This window comes from Trifolium pratense, linkage group LG4, assembly GCF_020283565.1.
Source record: "Trifolium pratense cultivar HEN17-A07 linkage group LG4, ARS_RC_1.1, whole genome shotgun sequence".
NCBI lineage: Eukaryota > Viridiplantae > Streptophyta > Magnoliopsida > Fabales > Fabaceae > Trifolium > Trifolium pratense.
In genome coordinates this window covers 6,046,785-6,074,287 of record NC_060062.1, presented here as the reverse complement: position 1 = coordinate 6,074,287, position 27,503 = coordinate 6,046,785, and the positions used below count along the sequence as shown (strand labels likewise).

Below are 27,503 nucleotides of genomic sequence, written 5' to 3'. Positions count from 1 at the left end.
GTAATTTTATATTTAATAATCACTTTAAAAGCTAATTTTACCAAACACTTTAATTTCAATAAGATAGCTTTTCAACTATCAGCTATAAGTTAGTTTTTCAGCTATCAGCTAGCTTATAACTCATTTAGTTATTTTATATTGACATACGTATTTTCAAATTTTATGTGTTCAATTTTTATTTGTCACCATCTTCAATGCAAAATATTTTAAAAAAATAAAATTTGTCACCATCTAATGTTCAATTTTTATTTGTCACCATCTTATCACATAGGATAAGAACAATTCACTCAAATAGAACAAAGTTTAAAATTTGTTGAAGCTTATTTTATGCGTACATGATGAATTGCAGGCTATAATTTATCAAATTATCAATTGTAGAATGTAGATCTTCCAAATGGCAAGATTTCTAACATTAGATGAAGTCTTCAAGAGAGGTTAGTAAATAAAGTTGCCAATAAGCAGAATTCTAGTCTAAGAAAGAGTCAAGTTTAGTTTATAATAAAATATATAATAAAAATATATTATATGATATAGATTACCAAAGAAAAATACTAGTTAAATAATAATGAAAATTTTCTTCAACTCCTATTGGTATAATTTTGAGAGTCAAGCTCACAACCTTGACTGTCCTTTTTTCTGGATAACCACAACTTTGATTGTTGATCATATCATACTATGAAATACTACACTAGACGAGAAACAACAATTGCATGCATTTTTTAGTCAAGAAAAAAAAAAATTTGCATGCATTCATTGGTTGGAAATATTTTACATTGTGGGCTTGTTTTCCAATCAAATTTGAGCTTATTCAGAGAATTAAATTAAAATTCTAATTAGAATTTAATATTTAAGTGTAAAAAATTCACCATTTACTAATCACAATTAATTATATGTGTGATTTTAAATGTAAGTATGATTCGAAATATATTTGTATTAGGAGAACCATAGGACAGAAAATATGTCCAAAGGTTAAGAAATAAATGAATAATATGTATGAAGATTTTGAGAAATAAGAAGAAAAATATGTTTTTTTGGATCAATTTCTTTTTGTTTTTTGAATTTAGTTCCTCTCTAGAATATCATTTTTAGATTTGATACTTTTAAGTGGATAACTGAGCATATATCATCTTTGACACATCATTCTTATTTGTCATGTCACACTGTCACGTCAGCATCCACTTACTACAACATCTTTTTTACATTCAAACATTATTTTAAAACAAAAAGATAAAGGGATGAAAATAAAAAATAAAAAATAAAAATTGGCAAACTTACTTACAGGACAACAAATTGATTATTTAAACCTTTTCTTTTTTTAAGAACAACTGAATTTTATTGATAAGCTAGATCCCACCACCAAATTAGTGGGGTGCCAAACTTAATTGGCTTACTAATTTCCAAGGGGAGGGCTTCTCCTTAATAATTTTCTTTTTAGAATAATATCTGAATTTTATTCATAAGTGTAGATCCCACCCCTAAATTAGTGGGGTGCAAAACTTTTTTTTTTCGATAATCGTGGAGTGCAAAACTTAATTTGGCTTACTAATTGCCAACATAGCTATACTACTTTGTTGAACTTGAACCTAGACTAACATAGTAACCTTCTATCTTGTAGAAATTTAGCTCAGTTAATACTACTTTGCTTCCGGACATTCCACTTATTTATTTTTAAGGTAGAATTTCTAGTCACTAAGTTGCTAGATAAAAAAAATCTTCCTAATGTAATCTTTGCAGTTACTATAATCAATGATAATATATATATATATATATATATATATATATATATATATATATATATATATATATATATATATATATATAGGTTATAGCAGTTTTTATGAATCAATATATAAAAAATAAAAATTAATTTGTACCAAGACAAAAAAAAATTAACGTACGGCATTGTACTTCTTCCGGATGATAAAAATATTCAAACACAATGGTCATAACTCATAAGAGTGACATTAGGTATAAATTATATGTACATGCATGCTCCCTCATAGAAATTTCCAACCATAAGAACAAGTCATGGGAATACTTTTTTTTTTTATCCATTTATCAAAGCAAAAATAATTTTCTTTTTCCATATTCTATAAAAAAATTAGGATAATATTATATAATGTATGACATTTACTATGTATCCTTATTTCTATTCTTATTGCGCCTTTGTCCCTAACTTATTTTAAATCTTATTGTTTTTTTTTTAAATAAAAAAAAATGAAAATCGATTAAAACTTCAATATGTCAATAATTCACAAAAGATTTTATAAATTTAAATCAAGACAAACCCGAATCCTCAATAATGACACTATCCATAATTTCTAGCTCAAAATTCAAATTACCTTCAATCTAAAAAAGTGAAGGACTAAGATGGATACATATAATTACTTGTGAAAGGAGACGACGAAATTGAGTTTTCATTCTAAGCCATAGATAAATGAATTTGAGTGAGAGAATAGGAGGATGGATAAATTTTGATAACATTAAAGGACGAACACAACCTCATTCGATATTGTTTCATCGCGCTCCAAAACGAAACTAGTAATTTGGGTTTGGTGAAAATCATAGACAACTTGCTTAGGGTCCGTTTGACCCAATTTTTTTTAGAGTTTATGCAAATAACTTATACAATATAAATTAGGTTTTATGCAATTTTATAAGTTCAAACTAGTGAAAATTGTAATTTTATAGGTTATTTTATCATGAACTACCTTGACAAAGTTATAATAATATATAAAAATTGCATAAGCAGTTTGCATAAGCTCTAAAAAAAGCTAAGTCAAACGAGCTCTAACTTTGGGTTCAAATATTTTATCTCTCTTATATTTCCGTTCATAGTTTTGCTACAGATGATACACGAGGAATCTTTTTATGGCGGTTCTTCCTTCTAATGACCGGCATATCTATGATTCTTTTTTCCTAGACTTAATTAGTAAAATGGTCCCTTAAAGATATTTTTGGTTTCAGATTGGTCTCTTAAAGAAAAAAATGTCTGAATAGGTCCCTTAAAGAAAAAAATCTGAATAGGTCCCTTAAAGACATCTCCGTTAATCAGTTCGGTCCCAAAAAAAGGTCTGAATAGGACCAAACTAATTAACAGAGATGTCTCTAAAGGACCTATTCGGACCTTTTTTTCTTTAAGGGACCTATTGAGACTTTTTTTTTCTTTAAGGGACCAATGTAAAACCAAAAATATCTTTAAGGGACCATTTTACTAATTAAGTCTATTTTTTATGTTAGGCTTATTCTTACTTGGGTTTATAAATTAAAATTCAACATTGTTGTACGGCCTTGTACGTCGTCCTGATCATACAATATTCAAAGCATAAGGAACGACATGTCATCACAATGTCATTAGATATAAACTATACTATATATTGTTGAAATTTCTTACAATGCGACCAGAACAATTCATATGGAAATAAAGAAGTTTTTGTTATCCATAATTATCTTATGAGGGTAATGCAAATCCAAATTTGGTTTTCTATCTTATTATAATTTCTTATTGAAATTTAGAATTTAATGGTTAAAAAAACTTATGGTTTAATTTATATATAATATCAATGTAAAATTATTTTACATGTAATAATATTTTAACACATCATTTATTTTGTTTAAAAATATATAATGTGTCACATTTTCTTTATATAATGTGACAACACATACATCATTGGATGCATTTGTAAAATAATCACAGTGCATAGAAATGAAAATTAAGGCCACGGATGAGAGATTTGATACTTTTGTAGACACACATTTTTATGTTGTAATTGATTTCAGATTGTACGATACATATTCCAACAAAATTTTACATGGTAACACAATTTCAATAATTTATTTTGATCTGTCGATAGACACCTGTATCCGCGTGTGTCTCACGATTAAAACAGAAAATATGATTCCATGGGGTTAAACTTCAATAATTCAAATGACTTTCTTTTCAATAAAAATTATGCAAATCAGTTTATAATTCAAATGAGATTATAATTTAAGTTTCATTTTATAATTGTATTATGCAATAGTGTTACTATTTAATTAGATGCATACATACCATAAAGTTATGTCATTAAAAAAAACTACTTTAATTATAAATATTTTCAATTCATTAATCATGTGATTGGTTGTCATTTTATGGTACTATTAATTTCTTTTCTTTTTTTTTTTGGTTTGGTCTAGTGATGGGGTTTTGGGCTGATAGTATGCTAGAGGTCCTGAATTCGATCCTCAACTCCATTGTAAACCAAAAGAAAAAAAAAAGTTAATTAGGTTTCAATTTTCAAAACCACTTTCTTAAATATTAAAAGTTCAAATTTTGTCAATGAACAATAAATTAAAAATATTACACTCAACAAATATAAGATTAGTCAAAGTTTGATAAGGTCATAGTGACTATAATTATATTAAACTATATTCAAGGCCCCATGGTTCTATATATATAGTCATGCAACTTAAATGAACATACCATCTCTACTCACTCAAGTTTTCTAATTAACTTCTTATAAACATTCTCTTGTTTCCACTTTTTTTGGAGTTAAAGAAGTTGATATAGCTATGGGAGCTTTTCAAATCTTCTTCTTCCTTCTCCTCTCTTGTTACACCCTCACAACCGTCATTGCACAAGATGAGACAGGTTTCGTGAGCTCAATAGACCCTAAATTTTTTAAAAGAAGACAAAACACTAGCCACTTTAGATTCTATTGGCATGACATAGTGTCGGGAGAAAATGCCACCTCAATAGACATAGTTTCAGCACTCCCAGAATATAACACAACTACTCTCTTTGGTGAGGTGAAAATCATAGACAACCCTTTAACCCTAGGATCCGAATTAAGCTCAAAATTGATCGGAAGGGCTCAAGGAATTTATGCGTCTACCTCGCAAACCGAGCTCAATTTTCTTATGATTATGAATTTTGTTTTGTTTGAAGGAAAATATAATGGAAGTACCATTAGTATCTTGGGAAGAAATGATGCTTATGAAAAAGTTAGAGAATTGCCTGTTATTGGTGGAAGTGGAATTTTTAGATTTGCTAAGGGATATGCTGAAGCTACTACTCACTTTTTGGATACCAAAACAGGAGATGCTACAACTGAGTACAATGTTTATGTTACTCATTCTATTTAATTTATATATTTGCATGGGGAGATATGCACATTTTTTGCTTTTATTGAGTGAGTATTTCTTAGTTTCCTATCATGTAATAATTAAGCATCAATCACTTGTGATGATGATGAACTTTGCTTGGTTTTTCTTGTGGAGTTGAGATCATGAACTCAACCATTGTTTATTTGTGTGTATTTGTGATTGGTATCATTAATTTATAATGAATAAATAATTTATGCTATTAGAAACATATTTTATTTTTTGAACCTAAAATAGTTCAATTCTTCCAATTTTTATTTTTTTTGTGGTCTCAAATGTTGAAAGGGGAGGGAGTGAGGAATGATGGTTTGTTTGACTAAAATATACAATGTTATAAATCAACCAATTGAAAGGTGATATAAGTGATAAGAATTTTGATCATATTAAGTATGTGGTTAGAGATTTGATTTCTGACTCATAAGTATATAATAAAAATCGATTGGCAATGGAAAATCCAACTTTTGTGCCCCATAAATTTTTCGTTAGAGATTAGTCATCGCTGACGACATTTCATATCAATGTCACATAAAAAAAAACATTAACGTTCGGCCTTTTACACGTCCTGATAATAAAGAACTGTCCAAAGCATAAGGAACGATTGGTCATCACAATGACATAAGCTATAAAGTATAAACTATACTTGTACCAAAAAAAAAAAAAAAAAAAGTATAAACTATACTATCTCTTGTTGAAATTTTTAACCATACGACCAGAACAAGTCAATATTACAATAATGGAAATTTGATTATCTATTTTATTAAAATTTATTGGTTTAATTCTAGGAATTTTTTTTCGTTTAAATATAATTTTAGTTCACATAATTATAGCATTTTATCTATTTATTTTAGTATCTGTGAGTATTGTTGTTTGAATTCATTCCCCGCAAATTTTAAAATTGTTGCTTTTATCTCTATTTGAGTCATGTAATATGAATATTGGACAACATATGATGTCAACGATTAAAGGAAATAACTTTAAAATTTGTTGGACTAAACTCAAACTAAAAACTTACGGAAATTAAAATAAAAAATATAATTGTATGCACTTAAATTATTTTAAACCAAATTTATTTAAGATGTGAGACTTCAATAATTCATCTGGTTTAATTTTCTAAAAGACAAAATTAAAAGTACAAATACATCATTATGTATGAGTGACATTCAACTATATACAATATATGTTACCGCCTCCTCCGCCGAATAAAATAAAAATGAGATATCAATAATGATTTGATCTAAGTGGTAAAGATTATGAGTTTATTAAACAAGCGGTTAGATGTTTGATTTATGCATATGAAAAGAATTTGGTGTGAAGACAAAAACTCACCTTTTGAGTTCATTAAACAAGTATTAATTGCATTTACATGATATGAGATTTTGTAACCATATGTAACCTTAGTTTACTTAACAAGAACTTTTGCTTTTGGTACAAACTTAACAAGAACTTTTAATCCAATTATTGAATTGATAAAATTTTAAAGAAAAAATTTAATAATCCAAATTATGTTTCATAGTGAATGAGTGGAATTTTGAATTCTATATGCATGTTCTTCAAGCATGTTTTGAAGGATAAATTAAGAATTTAATTTATATGCACCGTCAGTGTAAAGTTATTTTGCACATGCGTCCAATAATATACCGACACGTCATGTATGGTAATTAAAATCACATTATGTGTCACATTCATTAAATGATATGACAACGCGTCATTGGATGTATGTGTAAAAAAAAATTACACCGACGGTGCACAACAATTAAACTCATAAATTAAATGCTTTGAGATGAAACATTGAAACTTCAACATTCATCAAATCAAATACTTATAAGTTCAGTTGGTTCTCCTTGACTTGAAGTTGAAGTATGTTTCAAATGCTTAATATCATGCCTTGTGTTTACTTTCGAATTCTTCAGACGATAGCTATGAATTCTCGGAAACAAAAAAAATTCTCCCATCCCTACATCTTAACATATCATCCCAACAAAGTATCCAATATTTTCATTTTAACCCTTTTATTATTATTATTTAATTTCACACATACAAAAATTGTGTTAATATTTTTTGTAGCCACAAACCGAAACACTCAAGTTTTTCAAAAAAATGTGTTTCGAAAAGGTAGCCACGGTGTAACTAACGGAAATATTAACTCAAGTTTCTCAATAAAACTTTTTAAGTACCTGAAAATTTTATAGAGATAAAGTCAAATGTTAAAAGGAATAAAATGGAAATATTGAATTGTTGGTAGGGTGAAGGGTTAAATGCAGGGTGAGAGGGAAAATTCAAATTCTCATGACTTTTGTTTTTCGGCCCATTTTGTTGGATTAAAGTTCAATAAAGTTCAATTTTGGAGTACGACTTATATTTACATGGATACAAATATTTTAACATATATTATTATTTTTTTGGTAGACAATATATACAGTATTAATTTATTTTTTCTTTTGGTACAATATGCATGATGCTTGTCCAAAGAATGCATGATACTTGGTGCCTTTCTTACCGTTTATGATTAATTATTAAATTAAAAGTCAACCAAACTAGTTACTGTACCTTTTTTCTTAACTCAACAAAACAAGTTACCTATCGTAAAAGAAAAAGTTGCCTAATACATTTTTTTTTATACAATCTTATTTTTTTTGGCTTAATTAATAAAATGGTCCCTTAAAGATATTTTTGGTTTCAGATTGGTCCCTTAAAAAAAAAAAGGTCCAAATAGGTCCCTTAAAGAAAAAAAAGTCTCAATATGTCCCTTAAAGACATCTCCGTTAATCAGTTTGGTCCCTAAAAAGAGGTCTAAATAGGACCAAACTGATTAACGGATATGTCTTTAAGGGACCTATTCGAACATTTTTTTCTTTAAGGGACCTATTTAGACCTTTTTTTCTTTAAGGGACCAATATGAAACCAAAAATGTCTTTAAGGGACCATTTTATTAATTAAGCCTATTTTTTTAAATAAAGGTATTTTTTTTAAGAAACTAAATTGGCTCATCCAAATTGGTGCAATAGAGAATCGAATTTCATATCTCAAGAGGAGCACACTCTCATGTCCCAAGCCAATACCAATGCACCAACCCAAATGGATTTATTTTTTATTTAAATAAAGGTATACTATTATATAAATCAATTTAACTTAAATTTATTTAAGAGATATACTTTTGCTAAGAATTTTTTTTTATATGCAACAGTTAGAAATCGAATCTATAGTAAAATTAGTTAATCGAATCTATAGTTCCACTTATCCACCTTAAGAGTGGAATTTCTAATCACGATAGGTTACACGACAAAAAAATAAAAATAAATAATATTCCCTACATTCTACTCCATTATATAAACAAGAAATCATTCAAAGTTAGCATCACAACAATCTCTCAAATTACAATGCCTACCCAACACTTCCTCAATTTGCTCTTCTTCATTCTCCTCTCTTGCAACACCCTCACTTCAATATCATCATCATCATCATCAGAAAAAGAAGACACTTTTGATTTTGTTCGTCCAATAAACCCAAAATTATTAGGCCTAAACAAGAAAGAAAAACTAAGTCATTTAAGATTCTATTGGCATGACATCTTAAGTGGAAAAAAACCCACATCAATCAAAATTATCCCACCATCATTGAAGTTAAACACAACCACTTCTTTTGGTTTAGTCAACATGTTTGATGACCCTTTGACTTTAGGACCACAATTAAGTTCCAAACTTGTTGGAAAAGCTCAAGGTTTTTATGCTTCTGCATCACAAGATGATTTTGGTTTACTCATGGCTATGAATTTGGCTTTCATTGAAGGAAAATACAATGGGAGTAGTATTACTATCATGGGGAGGGATCTTATTTTTGATAAGGTTAGAGAGATGCCTATTGTTGGTGGTAGTGGAATTTTTAGATTTGCTAGAGGGTATGCTCTAGCTACTACTAAGTGGTTTGATCCCAAATCTTATGATGCTATTGTTGAGTACGATGTTTATGTTTTTCACTATTGATTTTGTTGTCAAGTACTCCGTACTTTAGTTGTCGGACTTACACATTTTGAAATATGAAGAACTGAATGATCTTTGGTTTGAACTTTTATCCTAACTACAAATAATGTCTTTTGCAGGTACTAACTGAATTGTACTTACGAGACTATTATTCATGTTATGTTTATTTTAAGATTCAAATAAAAAAAACAAATTTATTATATATCATATGGTATTGATCATGACTATATGAGAGGGAGTAACTCTTTTTCTTCTTCTTATTTATTTATTTTAAAAAAAAAAGGCCCAGAGAAATTTATTAAGTATAGGCATAAGACATGCCTTAATAACAAGCCAAGATGCAGAGGAAATTTCACTATCAACACACACCTCAAAGACAAGTTAACATACATACCGTATAATTCTATAAATTGAATTTTTTTTCTTTAATCACTCGTTCATGGGAGATGAGAGAAAGGGTGAAAATAACAACAAAAATTAATTTTTATAAAGTCTGCATCCCAAGATACGATGCGAAAGATGCAAACTTTTTTTTCTTCCAATTTTTACTATTTATATACTCATTTTCTACGTCGCTAGAGGTAAAATTGGAACATCAAGGAGCACTTGCGAGAGTCAGTGGCGCGAAAAGAAGGAATCAAAATACAAGGGTAGGGGAAGAACAATCATCGTTTATGTCCGATGTTACGATGACTACCCAACATTTTAATTGGGCTGGACTAAGTAAAGTATATGCTAGCCCACCTTTACATTCTATGATGGCCCATCTTTTATTTGATAAATTTACCATTCTATATGAATTAATTTACTTTTCTATTATTATTATTATTATTTTAAATTTAAGTGATGTAATTAATATATCCTTTGCAAAATTTAAATAATTTTAAATTTATATTTTGAGTATGCATATATTGAAAAACGTTTACATGATATTTATTTTGTAGTTTTTTTTTTTTTACAAGAAAAAAAAAGTATGCATATTTTGTAGTTAAATATACCTAATAGTACTATTCACCGGCTGTCAACAAAAAAAGTATGCTTAAAAATAAAAAACAAAAAAAGTAATATTTATTAGCGGTGGCATTATGGAGCATTTGGCAACAAAGAAATAATAAGGTGTGGAGGAATAAAATTGAACCAGCTCAAATTGTTATTGGACTAATACAAGAAGCGGATTGCATGTAGGAACAACAACTAATTGAAAGTGATATTTTCTCTTTAGGCCCCCATGGTTCTTTTTCATCCTCCGGATTTTACTTTTTTGCCCTTCAATAAAAACTTCGGTTTCTACGAATCGAATTTTTTTTGCCTTGAAAAAAAAATTCGATTTCTGTTAACCGAAAATTTCCTAAATTTGAACTAGAAAAAACTTCGGTTTCTGCGAACCAAAATTTTTATCAAGGGCAAAATTGGAATATTGGGGGTATAAAAGATACATGGGGGACCCGAAGAGAAAATATCATTGAAAGTCGTTAGCAAAAGCCTCGTATAGGACAATGTAATATAGATGCTTCATAAAGACTTATTAAACTGAAATATTTCAATCGTACGTTCTTAGGATACAAATGTCAATATAAATAAATGGATTGATGTTGTATGAAAAACGATCGATGACTTAACAAAAGTAGTTGACCTAAATTAATCAAATTGAGTGGGGGAGGTATTCTTCTATGCGCACAAGCCCAAATTAATTTTATTTAGATACACATATATAAATCTAAAAAAATAATAATTAAGTCAGATAAATTAATATCATTTTAATTATTTTTCTTTAATTTTTTACTTCTTTATGTGAGTGTGTCTAACACTATATATTTATACTTATGTCTAGAGAAGTATTTCTCTTGAGTGGGGTGTAGTGCACTATTCAACAAAAGGACTCCCAAGACTTTTCAATTTCCTTATGGTGACAGGAATTTTTCTACAAAAATGCTAAGAAGTGTTTATAGAGCACTTGTTAAGCTTATAAAAAAAAATAATAAATAAATAAATAAAAATAGAGCACTTGTTAAAATGGTAAAAAAAGAAATTTTGCATTAAAATTAGTGAATTTAATACATTAAAAATATAAAATATTCTATTTTTTACATTGATTTGATGTTTTTTTTATGCTCAACATGTGCCTATAAAAATAAGACTTATAAAAATAAATCTTTTTTAATAACTAAATAAATGATTAATTTTTCTATATTTAATGATTTTTTTGTGTAGATAGACGAAATAGTAACTCATTGAAAACTCACACAAAGTGGATTTTACAACATAAAATTCCTTTTTTTTTGTTGAACTATTGAAAACTCTCACACACAAAGTGGAGTGACCAGAGTTCGAATTCTGATCATGACAACACTAACAATTCTGACATTTTTTTGCCAGTTGAACTAGGATTTGTGGACAACATAAAATTCTTTTTAACGATTAGTAATATATTTTTTATTATCATAAGTAAAAAACAATAATATCAGAGTAATAATACACTTAATATTCATGCCATTAAAATGACACTTTCTTTTGAGATGTGTTTTGTTTTTCAAATATGACATTATTATAGGACAATGTACCTACAAATGCATTTGTTAGCTACTAGTACCCTTCTAGAATAAAACCGACCACAAATGCAGTAAACATTGGCCGGCCACCACAAAGAATTGTGATGCATGCCAGTCAATGAAATTATGCAACCGTGAACCAACAACCACGCCACACACACACACACCCACTCAAATGGAACCATATTCTATACTATAAGAAGGTAATACTCCGATAACAACCACACAAATAATATTTGGCTTAATTAATAAAATGGTCCCTTAAAGATATTTTTGATTTCAGATTGGTCCCTTAAAGAAAAAAAGGTCCAAATAGGTCCCTTAAAGAAAAAAAAGTCCGAATAGGTCCCTTAAAGACATATCTGTTAATCAGTTTGGTCCTATTTAGACCTCTTTTTAGGGACCAAACTGATTAACGGATATGTCTTTAAGGGACCTATTCGGACTTTTTTTTCTTTAAGGGACCTATTTGAAACTTTTTTTCTTTAAGGGACCAATCAGAAACCAAAAATATCTTTAAGGGACCATTTTATTAATTAAGCCATAATATTTTTATGAGGAGATATCATCATCTTTGACTATTTTTGTGTAGCCCTCTCTCATTTTTCTTATTTTAAGAGTGGATTAACCTACAAAGTAAACAAAAAAAAAGCACCGAAGAAAGAGAAAAGAAAGTGAATGAATGACTGAAATCAAAATAAAATGAACGACATAAGAGAATAGATAGGAGAGGATCCAAATCCCTATTTTTTTTTTATATCACTTATAATTACATATTTGGGTTGGTGAGAGGGAGAAAACACTTATAATCACGTATAAAAACATATCACTTATAGATTTGTTAGAAAAATATGTCTAATGACTTATTGACCCAACTCAATCCATCCATTCGTCAAGTTGGATTGGTTCAAGTTTAACATAATTTTTTTTTACCAAACCTAAACCAATTAATTCGGATCAAATTCACCAAAAATGGCTTAACTGAATCCATGAACACTCCTATTTAAATCTCATTTTTACTACTATAAAATTTTAAGAATGAAATAGAGAAAGCAAAAATACTTTTCCCTATATTCTACTCCATTTGTCCTTTTTTATTCATTCACTTTCCCTTTTCCATACTTTGTTCTTTATAAACAAGACAAACCCTTCACCAACACTTCACTTCATTCACCCTCCATTATTATTATTATTCTCTTCTATTCTATCCTCCACTACTTTACTTTCTCCAAAGTTATCATCACAATCAATCTCACAAACCCTACAACATGCCTAACCAACATTTCCTCACTTTGTTCTTCTTCATTCTCCTCTCTTGCAACACCCTCACTTCATCATCGTCGTCGTCATCATCATCAGAAAAAGATGACACTTTCGATTTTGTTCGTCCGATAGACCGCAAATTATTAGGCCTACACAAGAAAGAAAAACTAAGTCATTTCAAATTCTATTGGCATGATATCTTAAGTGGAAAAAACCCAACTTCAATATCAATTATTCCTCCAACAATAAACTCAACAACTGCTTTTGGTTTAACACACATAATTGATAACCCTTTAACTTTAGGACCTCAATTAAGTTCCAAACTTGTTGGAAGAGCTCAAGGATTCTATGCATCTGCTTCACAAGTTGGACTTGATTTTCTTATGGCTATGAATTTTGCTTTCATTGAAGGAAAGTATAATGGAAGTAGTATTACTATTTTGGGAAGGAATCCTGTCCTTAATAAGGTTAGGGAGATGCCTGTTGTTGGTGGTAGTGGTCTTTTCAGATTTGCTAGAGGGTATGCACAATTTAGTACTCATTGGATTGATCTTAAAACTGGTGATGCTTCTGTTGAGTACAATGTTTATGTTTATCACTATTAATTAATTAATGATGGTTAATTAATTATTGTTGTTGTTAATTATTCTAGGATTTGTGTGTGTTACATTTTATTGTTGTCATTGATTGATCTATCTACTATGTATCTGAAAAAAGAAATAGCTATTTATACAACATTGTCAAATTCAAAGATTATGCTTAAATATTTGATTCATCTCTACAAAATTATACTCTTGTATTCGTTTTCTCTTTCTTTAATCTTCAATGATATGAATTCATCGAATAAAATTACGGTGCGCGAGTCAATTTGTAGTAGAAATGATATGAATTTTTACCGTGCGGATCAATTCGTTGAAGATATGACATGAATTTTTACAGAACATTGGCTCATTCTAATGGACGAAATTTGTGTGACTATCGTGACTCCGGAATTTAACAATTTTAATTAATCCAAAAAAAACAAAAAATCTAAAATCTTCAATTCAACTTCTTTTTTTTTTTAATGAAACAAATTTAAAGCATTTCATTAATCACCAAAAGTTCAATACATAAAGGAACAATCTCAAATCTATGAAAACTAGTCCAAAAATTAGCCGTCCTAGCTAGCATATGAGTAACCAAATTCACTTGTCTCCTAATTATGTGTAAAAAAAGACTTATCATAAAAACTCTTTAAATTGAAATAAGTCGTCTGTATTTTTTTTTTATTTACAAAAATCATATGTATTCTTTTTAGGGAATAACCCATTTGTACATGCTATACAAAGGTCAACATGATATTAAAAAAAATACTATAAAGATATTGTTTCTTGATGAATTAACTAAATGTACCCAAGAAAGAAGTACAACTTTACCTAAATTAAATTGGGTTGGTGAATAATCAACAAATGACTCCAGGGATACTTTGAAATTTATTTTTGGTAACAGAGATTTTTCTTCTTCTATTTGAAACAGAGACAAAAACTTATAGAAATAAAATCGTGTATTTATAATTAACAACAAAAATAAATAAATATTTCTCTTCCAATTTTTTGGTTGGGACGGGTCCAGCAAATAGGATTCATAAAATCAAACTCCGTGACAAATAATAAAGCAAACCATGACCATTAAACAATACATTATATATTAACAAAGCATATTAACATGTGCCTGATTAACATAATAACAACTCCAATAATAATTGAGTCTGATTGTTTGCATCCACTACAAGCAATTCACCCAAGGCAAGAGAATAATACTGAATTTGGAGCATCATTGATAAGTGTCTTAATTTATTAGTCTTGAATTAAAACTGTACTATCAGTTATGTTAGGCGACAAGTTAATTGAGTTGCTCATGATTTAGCTCAGGTATTTCGCTTTTATGCTAGTCCTCAAGTTTTTAATCATCGTCCATCTTATATTGAACCTATTATTATGAATGAAATGCATTAAGTTTAATTTTGTAGAAAAAAAAATGTGTCTTTTGCATTATAAAAAAAAATAAAAAATAACATGTGTCTTTAGACTATATGATAAGTTATTCAAATAAAAAAAAAATTAATATTTTTTTAATCAATAGTTTAGTGGTTAGAATTTCACATTTTAAAGTGAAATAGTGAGAGTAACCCCGATCTATGCATTTTACATGCAATGTCCCAACCAACTGAGATATACTCATGGAAACAAAAAAAATTAATATTAAATAATATAAGAAATATAATTATTTTTTTAATCATAAGAAATATAATGTTAAAAAAAATTAACTATACAAATATAAAATAAAAAAAGTTATATTAAACTCCTTTTTTTCAAATCCTTAATTAACGTGTGTATTTAAGTGACTCGAAATTGTATGTTGGTTAAAACGTGTGATATAAGTTTTTTTTTTGTACATGTGTGATATAAGTTCTACTAACGTTACATTGATATCCTTTCAAAAAAAAAAAACGTTACATTGATATGGTTTCAATGTGAAAGTTCACCTGTCATTTTTATAGGAATCATCATGTTACGGCCTTGAACCACATAAGTTAATACAATTTTAACCAACTGTTCTAAATGTTAATTAATTTACTTATTTACTTATTCATGCATTTTCTTAAATAATTTTTTTTAACAGCAAACAAAGATATATATATATAAAAGAATGAGAATTGAAAATAAAGTACACATCAGTATTCAATCCACTCTAATTGGATAACTACATATAGTACTCCACTAATTCGAAGATAAAAAAAAAAACCGAAACAATAAAAACAAAGTCTCGGCCCCCGTTAACGTACATCATCTAGGTAATTTTATCTACCTATACGGCACGTTTAGTGCGCATGATAGGATAGAGATATGACATGATAAGAAGCTGAATAAGAATATGAATATATGATAGATTGATAGGATAGTGACAGAATAAACACATATCCTGTCATATGTTTTGTGCACATAGGATAATATATAAACATGATATGATTGTTTCATACTTTCATATGTTTGGTGCACACATAATATTGACATGATAAAATATAAATTACTATATTTAAATAATAAATCCTTTTGAAATAAATACATATAATTTTTTAAATTAAATTTTCATATTTTTAAACCACATTAAAAATATACTAATAGGTAATGAAACTATTTCATATAATTATAAAAAAAAAAAATTAATTGATAATACTAAAATTGAAATGGAAAAAAAGGCTATGTAAATGACGTTGCTTATCCACCTGCATTTTGAAAGCAGCTCCAGTACTATTCTAATGGAGGTTTATATTTTTTTTGTTTGTAAATCACTTTAACTATCAACGTAAACAGGTTACCCATTTTTCAAACAACATCAATTTACCCTTTTCAATCAACAATTAGAAACAGAATTACAAAATTTAGGGATTAGAAGCCATCGATTGAGAACACAAGTACAAATATTAGGGGGAATTTGAAAGGTGGATGCAAAACAAAAGCAGGGAGAAGAAGAGAAGGTTGCAGAGATTGGACTTTGAAGGAATGGAGTTAATAGAGAGGCAGTAGTGGTGGCAATGAGAGTCGAAGAAGGGACCTTTGAAAAATAAAAAGCACGCGCATGATAGCTTTATGTTATCATGTTGCTAACTCACCAAAAAATAAGGATTAAAATAACAAAGGAGTAATAGGATAGGATTAGTAAACTGACTTTCTTCTTGCAATTTGATATATGTGGGAGATAAAATTAGACTTTTAACACGGTTAATTTATTAAATCAGACTGTATGAATGCTTTATATCTGGATCGTCAGATCTTAATGAGAAGGTCAAATATTGTCTGACTGCATAGCTGCATGCAGTTTTGACTGCATACAATCGAAATCCATAATTGATAGGATCGGGATTCATGGCCTTTAACGTGGGATAGAAAAAGTAACTTTGAGCATTTCTCATGCATGTATTTTCTTAGTTTTCCTAATTGTTATTTTTTTTTTTGACAAATCGTAATTTTTTTTTCAAGCAAAAATCCTAATTGTTACTTAGATACACTATGAAAAAATATTATAAAAAAAAAAATACACTATGTAAAAATATTATCAAAACAAAAAAAGATACACTATGGAAAAATATTATCAAAAAAAAATAAAAAAGATACACTATGGAAAAATATTATAAAAAAAAAAAGGATACACTATGGAAAAACCGTAGCTATATATATTTTCTTAGTTTTAAAATTCTGTCTTTAGTCTTTACCAAGAACCCTTTTTTGTTTCCATAGCTGAAGAACAAGCCAACACTTTCCTTCAGTTATACACAATCCACATTCTTCATCATGTTCATCGTAAGTTCATCAATTCACAATTCCAATATTAAGGCTACAACTTTTACTTCTATTTGGTAATGCAATGTTGATGTTAATTTATGTGTTTTTGTATATATAGGAACTAGATTGTCCTGCTAGTGTGCGAAAGCAACTTGGAAAACTGTTTGCTGAAGCTCTCAAACAAACTGTGCCTACTGAACCTGATATTGTGCCTTTGATTGATGCATGCATTGCAAAAGACGGTGTAAAACATGCTGATTATCAATGGTAAGATATATAGATATATATATATGTGAAATTGATTAATGGATTTATAACATGTTTCGAACTTTCGATTGATTTATTTGACTTTAGATATAGACAAAAGCATTTGGGAGACTATTTGAGAGAGGTTATGGAAACAACTTATGATTGATTTATTTGAGTTTATATACATTACCGACATAACACATAAGCACTTGTGAGATTATTTGAGAAAGGTTATGGAAATAACTTATGATTGACTTAGTTTATATAAATTACTAACACAAGTATTGGTGAGATTATTTAAGAGAGGTTATGGAAACAACTTATGACTTTGATAAGCTCTTCTGAATAGCGATGAAAACATAAGTCGTAAGTTCAGATATGTGGAGTGGATTTAGGGTATGTGTGGATTGACTTATTTGAGTTTATCAATTAACATAAGCACTTGTGAGACTATTTGAGAGGTTATGAAAATAAACTAGGACTTCTATAAGCTCTACAGTCTACAGGATAGTTTACGATAACAACTTACGGCTTATATGAGAACAATTTGGTTTTGTATTATATTTTCCAATTCTGCAATAAAAATAAGTTATAGATAAGTGCTTAATTAAGTTGTTTATCCAATTAGCCACTTAGGGTTTTAGTTGCCCTGTATATTGGCAAAAGAAGCTTATTTGTTACTTAAAATCTAATTTATTTATTTTCTCATTTTAAATTATGGGTGCAGTAATAATGCAATGAGTCTTTTTGCTAAGATTAAAGGGAAGCAAGAAGAGTTCAAAAGTCCACGTTCACTTGGAGAGGTATAATCAGATATAATTTCCTTAGTTTATATACCTCGTCCTTAGTATGATTCTTTTGAAATCCTTTTTATTAATTACTGATTTTGGATTTCAAATTACATATTTTTGTCTAATTTGAATGTGTTTTTGTTTGTGTAGGGCATTATGAAAAATCTTCCTCCATCAGAAATGATAGAATCATGCTCTGTTGCTGGTCCTGGATTTGTGAATATTGTCTTATCAAAGAAGTGGATAGCACAGGTGATTGATTGCATTTATATCTGTAGTTTTAAATTAGAAATAGTATGTATTGTATGAAGCACAAACACTCCTTAGATTATGTGTGTCCTAGTATCGAACACACACGTCGGTGTCGAACCCCGACACGACTCCGACACTTATGATCACACTGAATTATGCTATTTTTTTAAATTATTATCGGTGTCGACGTGTCAGTATTTGTGTCGTGTCTGGTGTTCGTGTTTGTGCTTCATATCTGTGGGTATGTGTGTCCCCAAAATATGTAGGCCAGTGTCTGTAATTGATTGTAGTGTACTCCTAGCGTGTGTTGTTTCGATTATGCACTTGACAGAAAAAACATTCCTCCTGCAGAGACTACAAAAGATGCTTACAGACGGTATTGATTCCTGGGCACCTCGACTTCCAATCAAGAGGGTTTTGGTTGACTTTTCCTCACCTAATATAGCAAAAGAAATGCATGTTGGTCACCTGAGGTCAACCATTATTGGGGACACGTTGTCACGAATGCTTGAGTTTTGCCAGCCTGAATGTCTGATCCGCCGAAATCATATTGGTGACTGGGGCACTCAGGTAGATTTAATCTCTAAAGTAAACTATGCTATTTTGTGCTCTGTGTTATAGATCATTCTTTTTTGAAGAATCACATTTTGGTATTGGAGCATATGGCTTAAAATCCATGCATTGATTTTGCAGTTCGGAATGCTGATTCAATACCTCTTTGAGACATATCCAAACCCAGACGATGTTAATGAATCTGATATTGGAGATCTACAGGTAAGATAACATTTGGAAATGAACTTCATACCATTTTGTAGTTAACTATTTGCATGCTTATTGTCATTGAATTAAATGTTTTTTGAACAAGATCATTGAATTAAATGTAAGTAAAACTATGCATTTACATTCCTAGACATCTAGAAGTTAATTTGTTAAAAAATACCCTGAAACCTAAATAGATAATATAATAAGCTGCTACTTTCTCATGAAACTGCCAACAGCCTTTAAACAATAAGTAATTGGTTTTCTTGGCTGGTATTTTTTTCATTGTTATTTGGCTTCGATGCAAAATTATTTTAGTTATTCTGAAATTATTGGAGTTGGTGCATTTTTAGACATTCTATAAGGCATCAAAATCAAAGTTTGACAAGGATGCTGATTTTAAGTTAAATGCACAGCAGTCAGTGGTCAAGCTCCAGGTAAATTTTACTTCATTTTTTTTCTTCTTTCTGCCCCCTATTTGCGCGGTCATGGGGAATTGGTTATTCATTCTTTTGATGCCTGAATTTTGATTTCAGGGAGGGGATCCCAAGTATCGCAAGGCATGGGAGCAAATTTGCAATATTAGTAGGACTGAGTTTAAGAAGGTCTATCAACGCCTTGGAATTCGTTTGGAGGAAATGGTAAGGTTTCTAGTTTCTTTTGTATATATACCACATTCTATGTAGTAAATTTTGCGTCTTTTTTATGACAGCCGTGAGTTTGGTTGGTTGCTTGAATTAGCATTAGGGAACTATATGATATCTAGCTCATTCATAAACTTGTTGGTGTTTTCTGTTTGAATTCTATTCTCAATTTAGCTAGGCTGACGTATTTATTATGACTCCTTTATTTCCCCGAATGCCTGTATATAGCAATTGTAGCAACAATAAATTTGGTTACTGTGTAGCAAGTAGCATTAAGTTGGATAATGCATACAGTGTCGCAATAAATTGATCAAATATCTTGAATTTATGTTGCAGTCATTAAAGATTTTTATTTTATTAACAGTGACATGTTTTACTTTGTACTGATTGGTGATTGATGTATTTGGCCACAGCCAGAGAGCTTCTATAATGAATTAATCCCTCCAACTTTGGAGAAACTGGATCAATTAGGGCTGATTGAAGACAGTGATGGTGCTCGTGTGATATTTGTTGACGGTGTAGACATACCACTAATTGTTGTGAAAAGAGACGGAGGCTACAACTACTTTTCAACCGATCTAGCAGCACTTTGGTTAGTTTTTTTTTTGGTGATTCACTTTGGTTAGTTTTTAGTTTTAGTATTTTGGATATTTTCTCTGCACTTGTGATGTGACTCACATGAATATTCGAACTCTATCATCAATTAGTCAAATTAGTTTATCTTGATGATCTTGAATGTCACACACCTTGTGGTATGAACTTTGGTGGTTTCAGGAAAATAAACTGGTTTAGTTACCTTAGCTACTTGACCCTTGTAGGTATCGTCTGAATATCGAAAAGGTTGATTGGAATATATATGTTACAGATTTTGGGCAGTCGCAACATTTTGACATGCTTTTTAAGGTATGTCCCGATTAACTGATATATTGTTACTGCTACGCTAGTGATAATAATATTCCAATGAGTTAAAAATTTGACTGACATCCCTTTTGATTTATCTATCAGGCCTTCAAGCGTGCAGGGTGGCTTCCAGAAGACAAAAATGAATATCCAATATGCACTCATATAGGTTTCGGTCTTGTTCTTGGCGTGGATGGAAAACGATTACGGAGTTCCTCCGGCGATACTATTCGATTGGTTGATTTACTCAATGAAGCTACAGAACAGAGTAAAACTGCCCTTCTTAAACGTGGTACATACCAGTTACATAATCATGTTTCAGTTTGTTTTAGATCTGTGAAACCGATATTGTGCATTAGACAGTTAACCTCTTAAGTCCTATGTCATCTAGGTAATGCTAAAGAGTGGTCAAAGGAAGAGATTGAGAAAGCATCAGAGGCAATTGGATATGGGGCTGTTAAGTAAGTTCTTTATTTCAATAATGTTTTCCCATATATAAGTATAATAACCAACATTGCTTTCGAGCATTGATATGTAGTTAGCTTTATTGTATGCATACTTTATTGTGTTAAATTGGAACCAGATGTATTGTCTTACAATTTCATGTACTTTAAAAGTTTGTTTTTGCATTACATCATGCGGTAATGTTCCGAGCCTTGTTGATATATACTTATTTTTACTTTGACGTTTAGATTAGAACATCTGTTCTTCGAATCCTTTTTTTTTTTGGACTTATCTGTTCTTCGAATCCTTAATGAGATGAAAACTTGTTTCCTGTCATGTTCATGCTTTTGATGTCTTTGCAGGTATGCTGACTTGAAGAACAATAAAACAACGAATTACACGTTCAGCTTTGAGCAGATGCTTAATGACAAGGGGAATACTGCTGTTTATTTGATGTATGCACATGCTAGGATCTGTTCCATTATCAGGAAATCTGGTAAAGACATAGAAGAACTAAAAAAGGTAATTTTTTCTAATTTACATAATAGATTTGTTGAAGAAAGTAATTTAATCACTTTTTGTATCATATGCTTAATTTAACAATGTTAAACATAAATGGTATTGTACTTAGGTTTTATACTAGAGTAGATCATGGTTGACTTGATTATGAATCAATTAAGCACTAATCTATTATGATTGTAGACTCGGTTCGGTACTACATTTGGGTTTTTTTTATACTTGCATAATAATATGTCAGCTAAAAATCGACTGATGCAAATTTTATATGTTTTATATCTTGTTTATCAACTTGTGACAGACTGGGACTATGGTGTTGGATCATGAAAACGAGCGCACATTGGCTCTTCATTTACTGCAATTTACAGAGGTATAGTGAAACATTTTTCTTGAGATTTATACCTAACACACTATACTTTGTTAATTCGTGTCCATAAGAATAGACCAAGACATTGGGCAACTATACGATCGCTTTTATACTTTCAGGTTTTTGTGGAGGCATGCTCGAATTTGTTACCAAATGTATTGTGTGAATACCTATACAATTTGGCGGAAATCTTCACAAAGAAATTCTATTCTAATTGTCAGGTATCGAAAGATATATATATATATATATATATTTTTCTTTCATGTATGAATTTGAATGCCCTTCCATAACCTATTTGCTGCATATTAATTTGAATGTCTTTTCCAGGTTGTTGGGTCGCCGGTGGAAACTAGTCGACTCTTGTTATGCGAAGCAACACTTGTTGTGATGAGACATTGCTTCTATCTCCTTGGAATTGAACCAGTTGACAAGTTATGAGCTATCTGAATGAAGAGTTATACTTCAATTTTTAGTGCATAGAAGAAGTGTAGGAAGCTTCTAATATGAAATCAATAGTATATATATAAAAGTAAGTTTTTTATGTCACATGTGAACTTCACATTTATTCTCAAAAGAAAATTTAAATGATTATTTAATTTAACATAGATATTTCAATAAATATTTGTTTCTTCACGAGCACCATGGATTTCAATTCCAATACCATCTACCTTGTTGAAATGTAATCACTTCTTAATGAAAAACACACAACCACTTTGACATATGGTAATAGCATGAAAAGCCATGGCATAAATCAACAATTTTAATTAATAAAAAAAAAAAACCTTAAAAATCTTCAATTCAACTTCTTTTAGAGACTAATTCTGTCAAAAAAAAACTTATAATAGAAACTTTTTAAATTGAAATAAATCGTCTGTACTTTCTTCTTTCTTTTTTTTTTGAGAAAAATCATCTATATTCTTTTTTGGGAATAAGCCATTTGTACAAGTGACATACAAAGGTCAATAATAATATGAGATTAAATCTTTGCTAATGGTTCCTTCGTTCCGAAGGTATTGTTGATGATGTTAAAGTTTTGAGCTGGAAACGTATTTAGCAAGGACAAAAGTATTTCCGTGTTTATTTTATGAGTGGTATTGGAATCCCGGAGAGTGTCTCCTACATTGATCATGGGGGCTGCTAAGGTTGGTCTCGGTTTTCTCCCAAAAGCCATTTTTTGTGTATCCTTGGGGATTGGTTTTCTCGGCTTCTGGTTTAGCTCTAGGAGGGGCAGTTTTTCTGTTTTGGTGTATCCAGGCAGGGGCTTTGGGTGTTTGCCTTGAGACTAGTCCTTTGTTGTAAGGACTTGGTGCTCTTTATTGTATGGTGCTCCACCTCTTTTTCTTTTCCTGCTCCTTCAATATTTCTTGTATTAGAGGAAGCCTAATAAAATTTGCTGATTAAAAAAAAAATGAGATTAAATAAATATAAAGATGTTGTATTTTGTGTACCACATGATGAATTAACAAAATGTACCAAAAAAAGAAGTACAACTTTACCTAAATCAAATTGGGTTGGTGAATTAGTCAACAAATGACTCTAGATACTTTTAATTTATTTTTTTTACTAACTTTAAAATTTAACCAACGTGTTACAATTACGTTAATTAATTTACTTATTGGCAGAGGACATGTATTTTCTTAAATAAAAATTATCCACTTCCTCTTTATTTAGAAGAACCCTTTGACCACCACAAAGACTTGAGTGCCACTTTCCTTTTTCTTTGTGTGTCGGTTTCTAGTTCCGCCGCCTAGGAAAATAAACAAAGAAAAGTCCAAAAATGATGCAACCAACCAACAAATACACCCACTTATTATACTTATAAGTTATACATGGAACCGAATTATTTAAAGTTTTTTTTTTGGTCTAGAAGATATTATAAATAGTCTAATAATATGTATAAATGAGACAAATTTTATGTCATATAAATTTTTTTCATTTTATTTTTGGACAAATTTTATGTAAATCATTGAGAATTTGCCGTAGAGCTGATGCAGAAAACACAAAATTGGCGGTGCTGCTGGATTTTGCACACCATCCGCAGGTATGAGGGTATGAGGCGCAGAACTGGGGGCAGGTCACTGGAACCTAGAGCTGTAAAAAGGGCCTTAAGGGGTCGGCCCTTTAAGGGGCGGACCCACTTATTCTTGATTATTAATTTTATTTAAATTTTAAACAATTTTTCTAGTGTCGTGAACTTATTCTCGTTTTCTTCAATCAGCACTGTCCACGATCGGCACCCTAAAAAAACTGTGTTTAAAATTTAAATAAAATTAATAATCAGGAATAAGTGGGTCCGCCCCTTAAAGGGCCGGCCCCTTAAGGCCCTTTTTACAGCTCTACTGGAACCTGCGCACCATGCGCCAGTTCCTGTGTCCCATGCGCCAGTTGCAGTATATATACTGCTGTTATGTTTGTGCATCCAAGAGAGAGAAAATGTGAGGTTTTTAGGGTTTTGCTTCCAACATGAAAGCTAGAGTGTTAGAGGATTTCTCTTGAGTAATCTCTAGGATTGGGGAAGTGATTGTAATACCTTAGAAACACTTATTGATTCAATCTCTTGGTCAGGGAAGAGATTCGAGAAAATGGTAGATTTAGGAGAACTCTAAATCTTGTAACTCTATGAATCTCATTGTAATAGTATTTTATTGATAGTGGAACAGAGAGCTCTCTCCCCCAGAGTAGGTTGGTTTTAACCGAACTGGGTAAACAATTATTCGTGTTCTTTATAGCTTTCGGTAGTTTTAGCTTGTGTTTAAATTGTTTATTCATTTTGATTTGGTTGCTTCAATTCATTTGTCCCACGTGCACACACTAAAGATAGTTGGTTCTACTATTGGTTATTTGTGTGGTTTTCGGTTCGAATTCTTGGGAACAAATAAATAAGTGTTGAGAGTGAAAATCGAATCGCTAACCTCCTCTTCTCCACTTTCTAATGCATCTATTCTCATCTACTAAATCATCCTTATAGCTTCCTTCTTGATTATAAGAGTAATATTTTTTGTGGTGAGTGTAGATGATTAGAATAAAATTATAACATTTCATCTCTTTATCAAGAAAAAAAGTTATACAACTCATGTATATTTTTGTCCATAATAAAAATTATACAACTTTTAAGTAATCCTCCAAAGAAAAAAAAAACCTTTTTAAAACCCACGTTTGGCATATGATTCGTATATATGCTTTGCGTGATGTATACTTTGTTTATTTTTTGTACAAGCGTGTGATGTGAATGTGATGATGTATAGTACTATTTTTTATTTCTTTTAAATTAAAAGTATTATCAGCGCGCAATTATAAAGATTAATCCTCTCGAGATAACTGAAATTTATTTAAGAGGTTGATATCTCCCAACAAATATTCCTCCATACACATCGTCGAAAGATTGAACATAGAATCAAATAGTTAAGAAACTCAAGTATCAATCGCTTGCGGTACACTGTGTTACACTGTGTTGGTTGATATATATAGTACTATTTTATTCCATCCATACTATTTATTTAATTATTTACATATTTTAATTTAAGCATGAAATATAAAAATATTTATTTTCCTCTATACCTTCAACTCCATTAACTTTTGTCCTACACTTTCTACCTTCTCCATTTGTCTCCATATAAACAAACCCTTCACCCCACAAACACTTCATCATTATTCTCTAATCTCTTCTCTTCTCTCCTCCATTACTTTACTTTCTCCACATTCAACATCACATCATACAACAATGTCTTCACAACATTTCTTCACTTTTTTCTTCTTCCTTCTCATATCTTGCAACACTATCACTTCATCATCATCATCATTATCACAAAATGATGACACTTTTGAATTTGTTCGTCCTATGGACAGAAAATTATTAGGCCTAAAGAAAGAAAAACTAAGTCATTTCAAATTCTATTGGCATGACACAGTCAGTGGAAAAAACCCATCATCAGTTACAATTATTCCACCATCATTGAAACTAAATTCAACAACTGGTTTTGGTATAGTTAATATGATTGATAACCCTATAACTTTAGGACCAGAGTTAAGTTCTAAAGTTGTTGGAAAAGCTCAAGGGTTTTATGCATCTGCTTGTAAAGATGAACTTGATTTGCTTATGGCTATGAATTTGGCTTTTATTGAAGGAAAGTATAATGGAAGTAGTCTTACTATTTTGGGAAGGAATCCTGTTTTTCATAAGGTTCGAGAAATGCCTGTGATTGGTGGGAGTGGACTTTTCAGATTTGCTAGAGGGTATGCTCAAGCTAATACTCATTGGTTTGATCTCAAATCTGGTGATGCTGTTGTTGAGTATAATGTTTATGTTTTTCATTATTGATTGTTGTTGTTGATTATTTTGGGATTTGTGTTTGTTTAATGTTATGAGGCTATGATTGTTTGGTGTTAGATTTGGATTATTGTGGTTAATAATTCAATAAATTTGTAGTTGTTGTACTCAATTGACTTAAATGTATCTTTACGATTCACGGTGAATTTAGCAGAATCACTGTAATTTTGTAAACGTTGCACTTTGAAGCTTTAACAAAATCATCGTGTCATAGTGTAATTTTGTAAACGTTGCACTTTGATTTTGTGGGAGTATAAGATTTTTCAGGATTTGAGCTGCATTTTTACATGTAAGATTGAAGGGATAGATCTTCATTGTTCACTTTAAGGGAAACCTAAAACGTTCCACTGTGCCCAACTAATGTTCTGAATTGATCTACTTTAAAATGTTTTATAACTTATTGTGTTATGTCATAATCTAACCTCAAATGTACATTCAATTTTGGTCCAGTAAGTTTGCATACATCCTTAGCAGTTTGAGTTCATTTTGCTTTTTAGTAAATATGGCTCTAAAGAAATGAAAGTTCACAAGGTCTTGTAGTAATGTGTCCATTTTCAATGAAATATTTAAAGACGCAGATGTTTATAAAGATAAAGGATTTGTGTGAGAAAAATACACTTTTTATGATTATAACAAACTTCGAGAAAATCATATGTAGTTAAGTTAAGAATCATAAATAGCTCCATGCAGCGGACAACAACAAGCAAAATACTCTTTCGAGTTATATAGTCCAGCGTCAACTAAAGCGATGACGAGGATATCATAAACAATCCGAAATCAATCCTGAGTATGATACGGATATTCAGTATCACCATGGGAACCTACATGTGTACCAACAACCTCCTGTGAAACCACAACAAGTATAAACGGCTTTTTCAAGCCAAACAAACCTCGATAGCAGCAACAATCACGAAAAGAAGTCGTGAACAGAACCAGACCCAAACGGGTTTCAACTGTCGCAAAGAAACGATTGAGACACCCGGACGAATTTAGCATATCCA

At 30.3% G+C, this 27,503-nt stretch overlaps 5 protein-coding genes across 8 annotated transcripts; all 5 read left to right on the top strand.

The window, feature by feature from the left end:
- The first annotated feature begins 4,469 nt into the window (after window positions 1-4,469).
- Window positions 4,470-5,353, top strand: LOC123923390 (dirigent protein 22-like). The gene has a single exon (XM_045976080.1). It carries the CDS (start codon window positions 4,552-4,554, stop codon window positions 5,122-5,124), a length of 573 nt encoding a protein of 190 aa, XP_045832036.1. The 5' UTR covers window positions 4,470-4,551; the 3' UTR covers window positions 5,125-5,353.
- A 3,164-nt stretch (window positions 5,354-8,517) lies between these two features.
- Window positions 8,518-9,268, top strand: LOC123923541 (dirigent protein 22-like). The gene has a single exon (XM_045976233.1). The coding sequence runs from the start codon at window positions 8,520-8,522 to the stop codon at window positions 9,120-9,122; it is 603 nt and encodes a 200-aa protein (XP_045832189.1). The 5' UTR covers window positions 8,518-8,519; the 3' UTR covers window positions 9,123-9,268.
- Window positions 9,269-12,796: 3,528 nt separating this feature from the next.
- On the top strand, window positions 12,797-13,699 carry LOC123921735 (dirigent protein 20-like). The gene has a single exon (XM_045974387.1). The coding sequence runs from the start codon at window positions 12,937-12,939 to the stop codon at window positions 13,534-13,536; it is 600 nt and encodes a 199-aa protein (XP_045830343.1). The 5' UTR covers window positions 12,797-12,936; the 3' UTR covers window positions 13,537-13,699.
- A 3,429-nt stretch (window positions 13,700-17,128) lies between these two features.
- On the top strand, window positions 17,129-23,419 carry LOC123924012 (arginine--tRNA ligase, chloroplastic/mitochondrial-like). 4 transcript variants are annotated; one of them, XR_006814559.1, is made up of 17 exons: window positions 17,129-17,271; window positions 17,372-17,520; window positions 18,230-18,305; window positions 18,444-18,545; window positions 18,897-19,115; window positions 19,239-19,319; window positions 19,658-19,741; window positions 19,841-19,945; window positions 20,362-20,540; window positions 20,767-20,851; window positions 20,954-21,140; window positions 21,240-21,309; window positions 21,655-21,814; window positions 22,110-22,178; window positions 22,295-22,396; window positions 22,503-22,704; window positions 23,186-23,419. XR_006814559.1 is itself a non-coding variant. In XM_045976772.1 (16 exons), the coding sequence occupies exons 1-16, from the start codon at window positions 17,263-17,265 to the stop codon at window positions 22,611-22,613; spliced, it is 1,788 nt and encodes a 595-aa protein (XP_045832728.1). In that variant the 5' UTR covers window positions 17,129-17,262; the 3' UTR covers window positions 22,614-22,894. The 4 variants fall into 4 exon arrangements, 2 of the variants coding, with proteins under 2 accessions (XP_045832728.1, XP_045832727.1); XR_006814558.1 differs by having other exon boundaries at window positions 21,225-21,309; window positions 23,186-23,211; XM_045976772.1 differs by lacking the exon at window positions 23,186-23,419 and having other exon boundaries at window positions 22,503-22,894.
- Window positions 23,420-25,766: 2,347 nt separating this feature from the next.
- Window positions 25,767-26,648, top strand: LOC123921674 (dirigent protein 22-like). The gene has a single exon (XM_045974312.1). The coding sequence runs from the start codon at window positions 25,897-25,899 to the stop codon at window positions 26,491-26,493; it is 597 nt and encodes a 198-aa protein (XP_045830268.1). The 5' UTR covers window positions 25,767-25,896; the 3' UTR covers window positions 26,494-26,648.
- The last annotated feature ends 855 nt before the right edge of the window (window positions 26,649-27,503 follow it).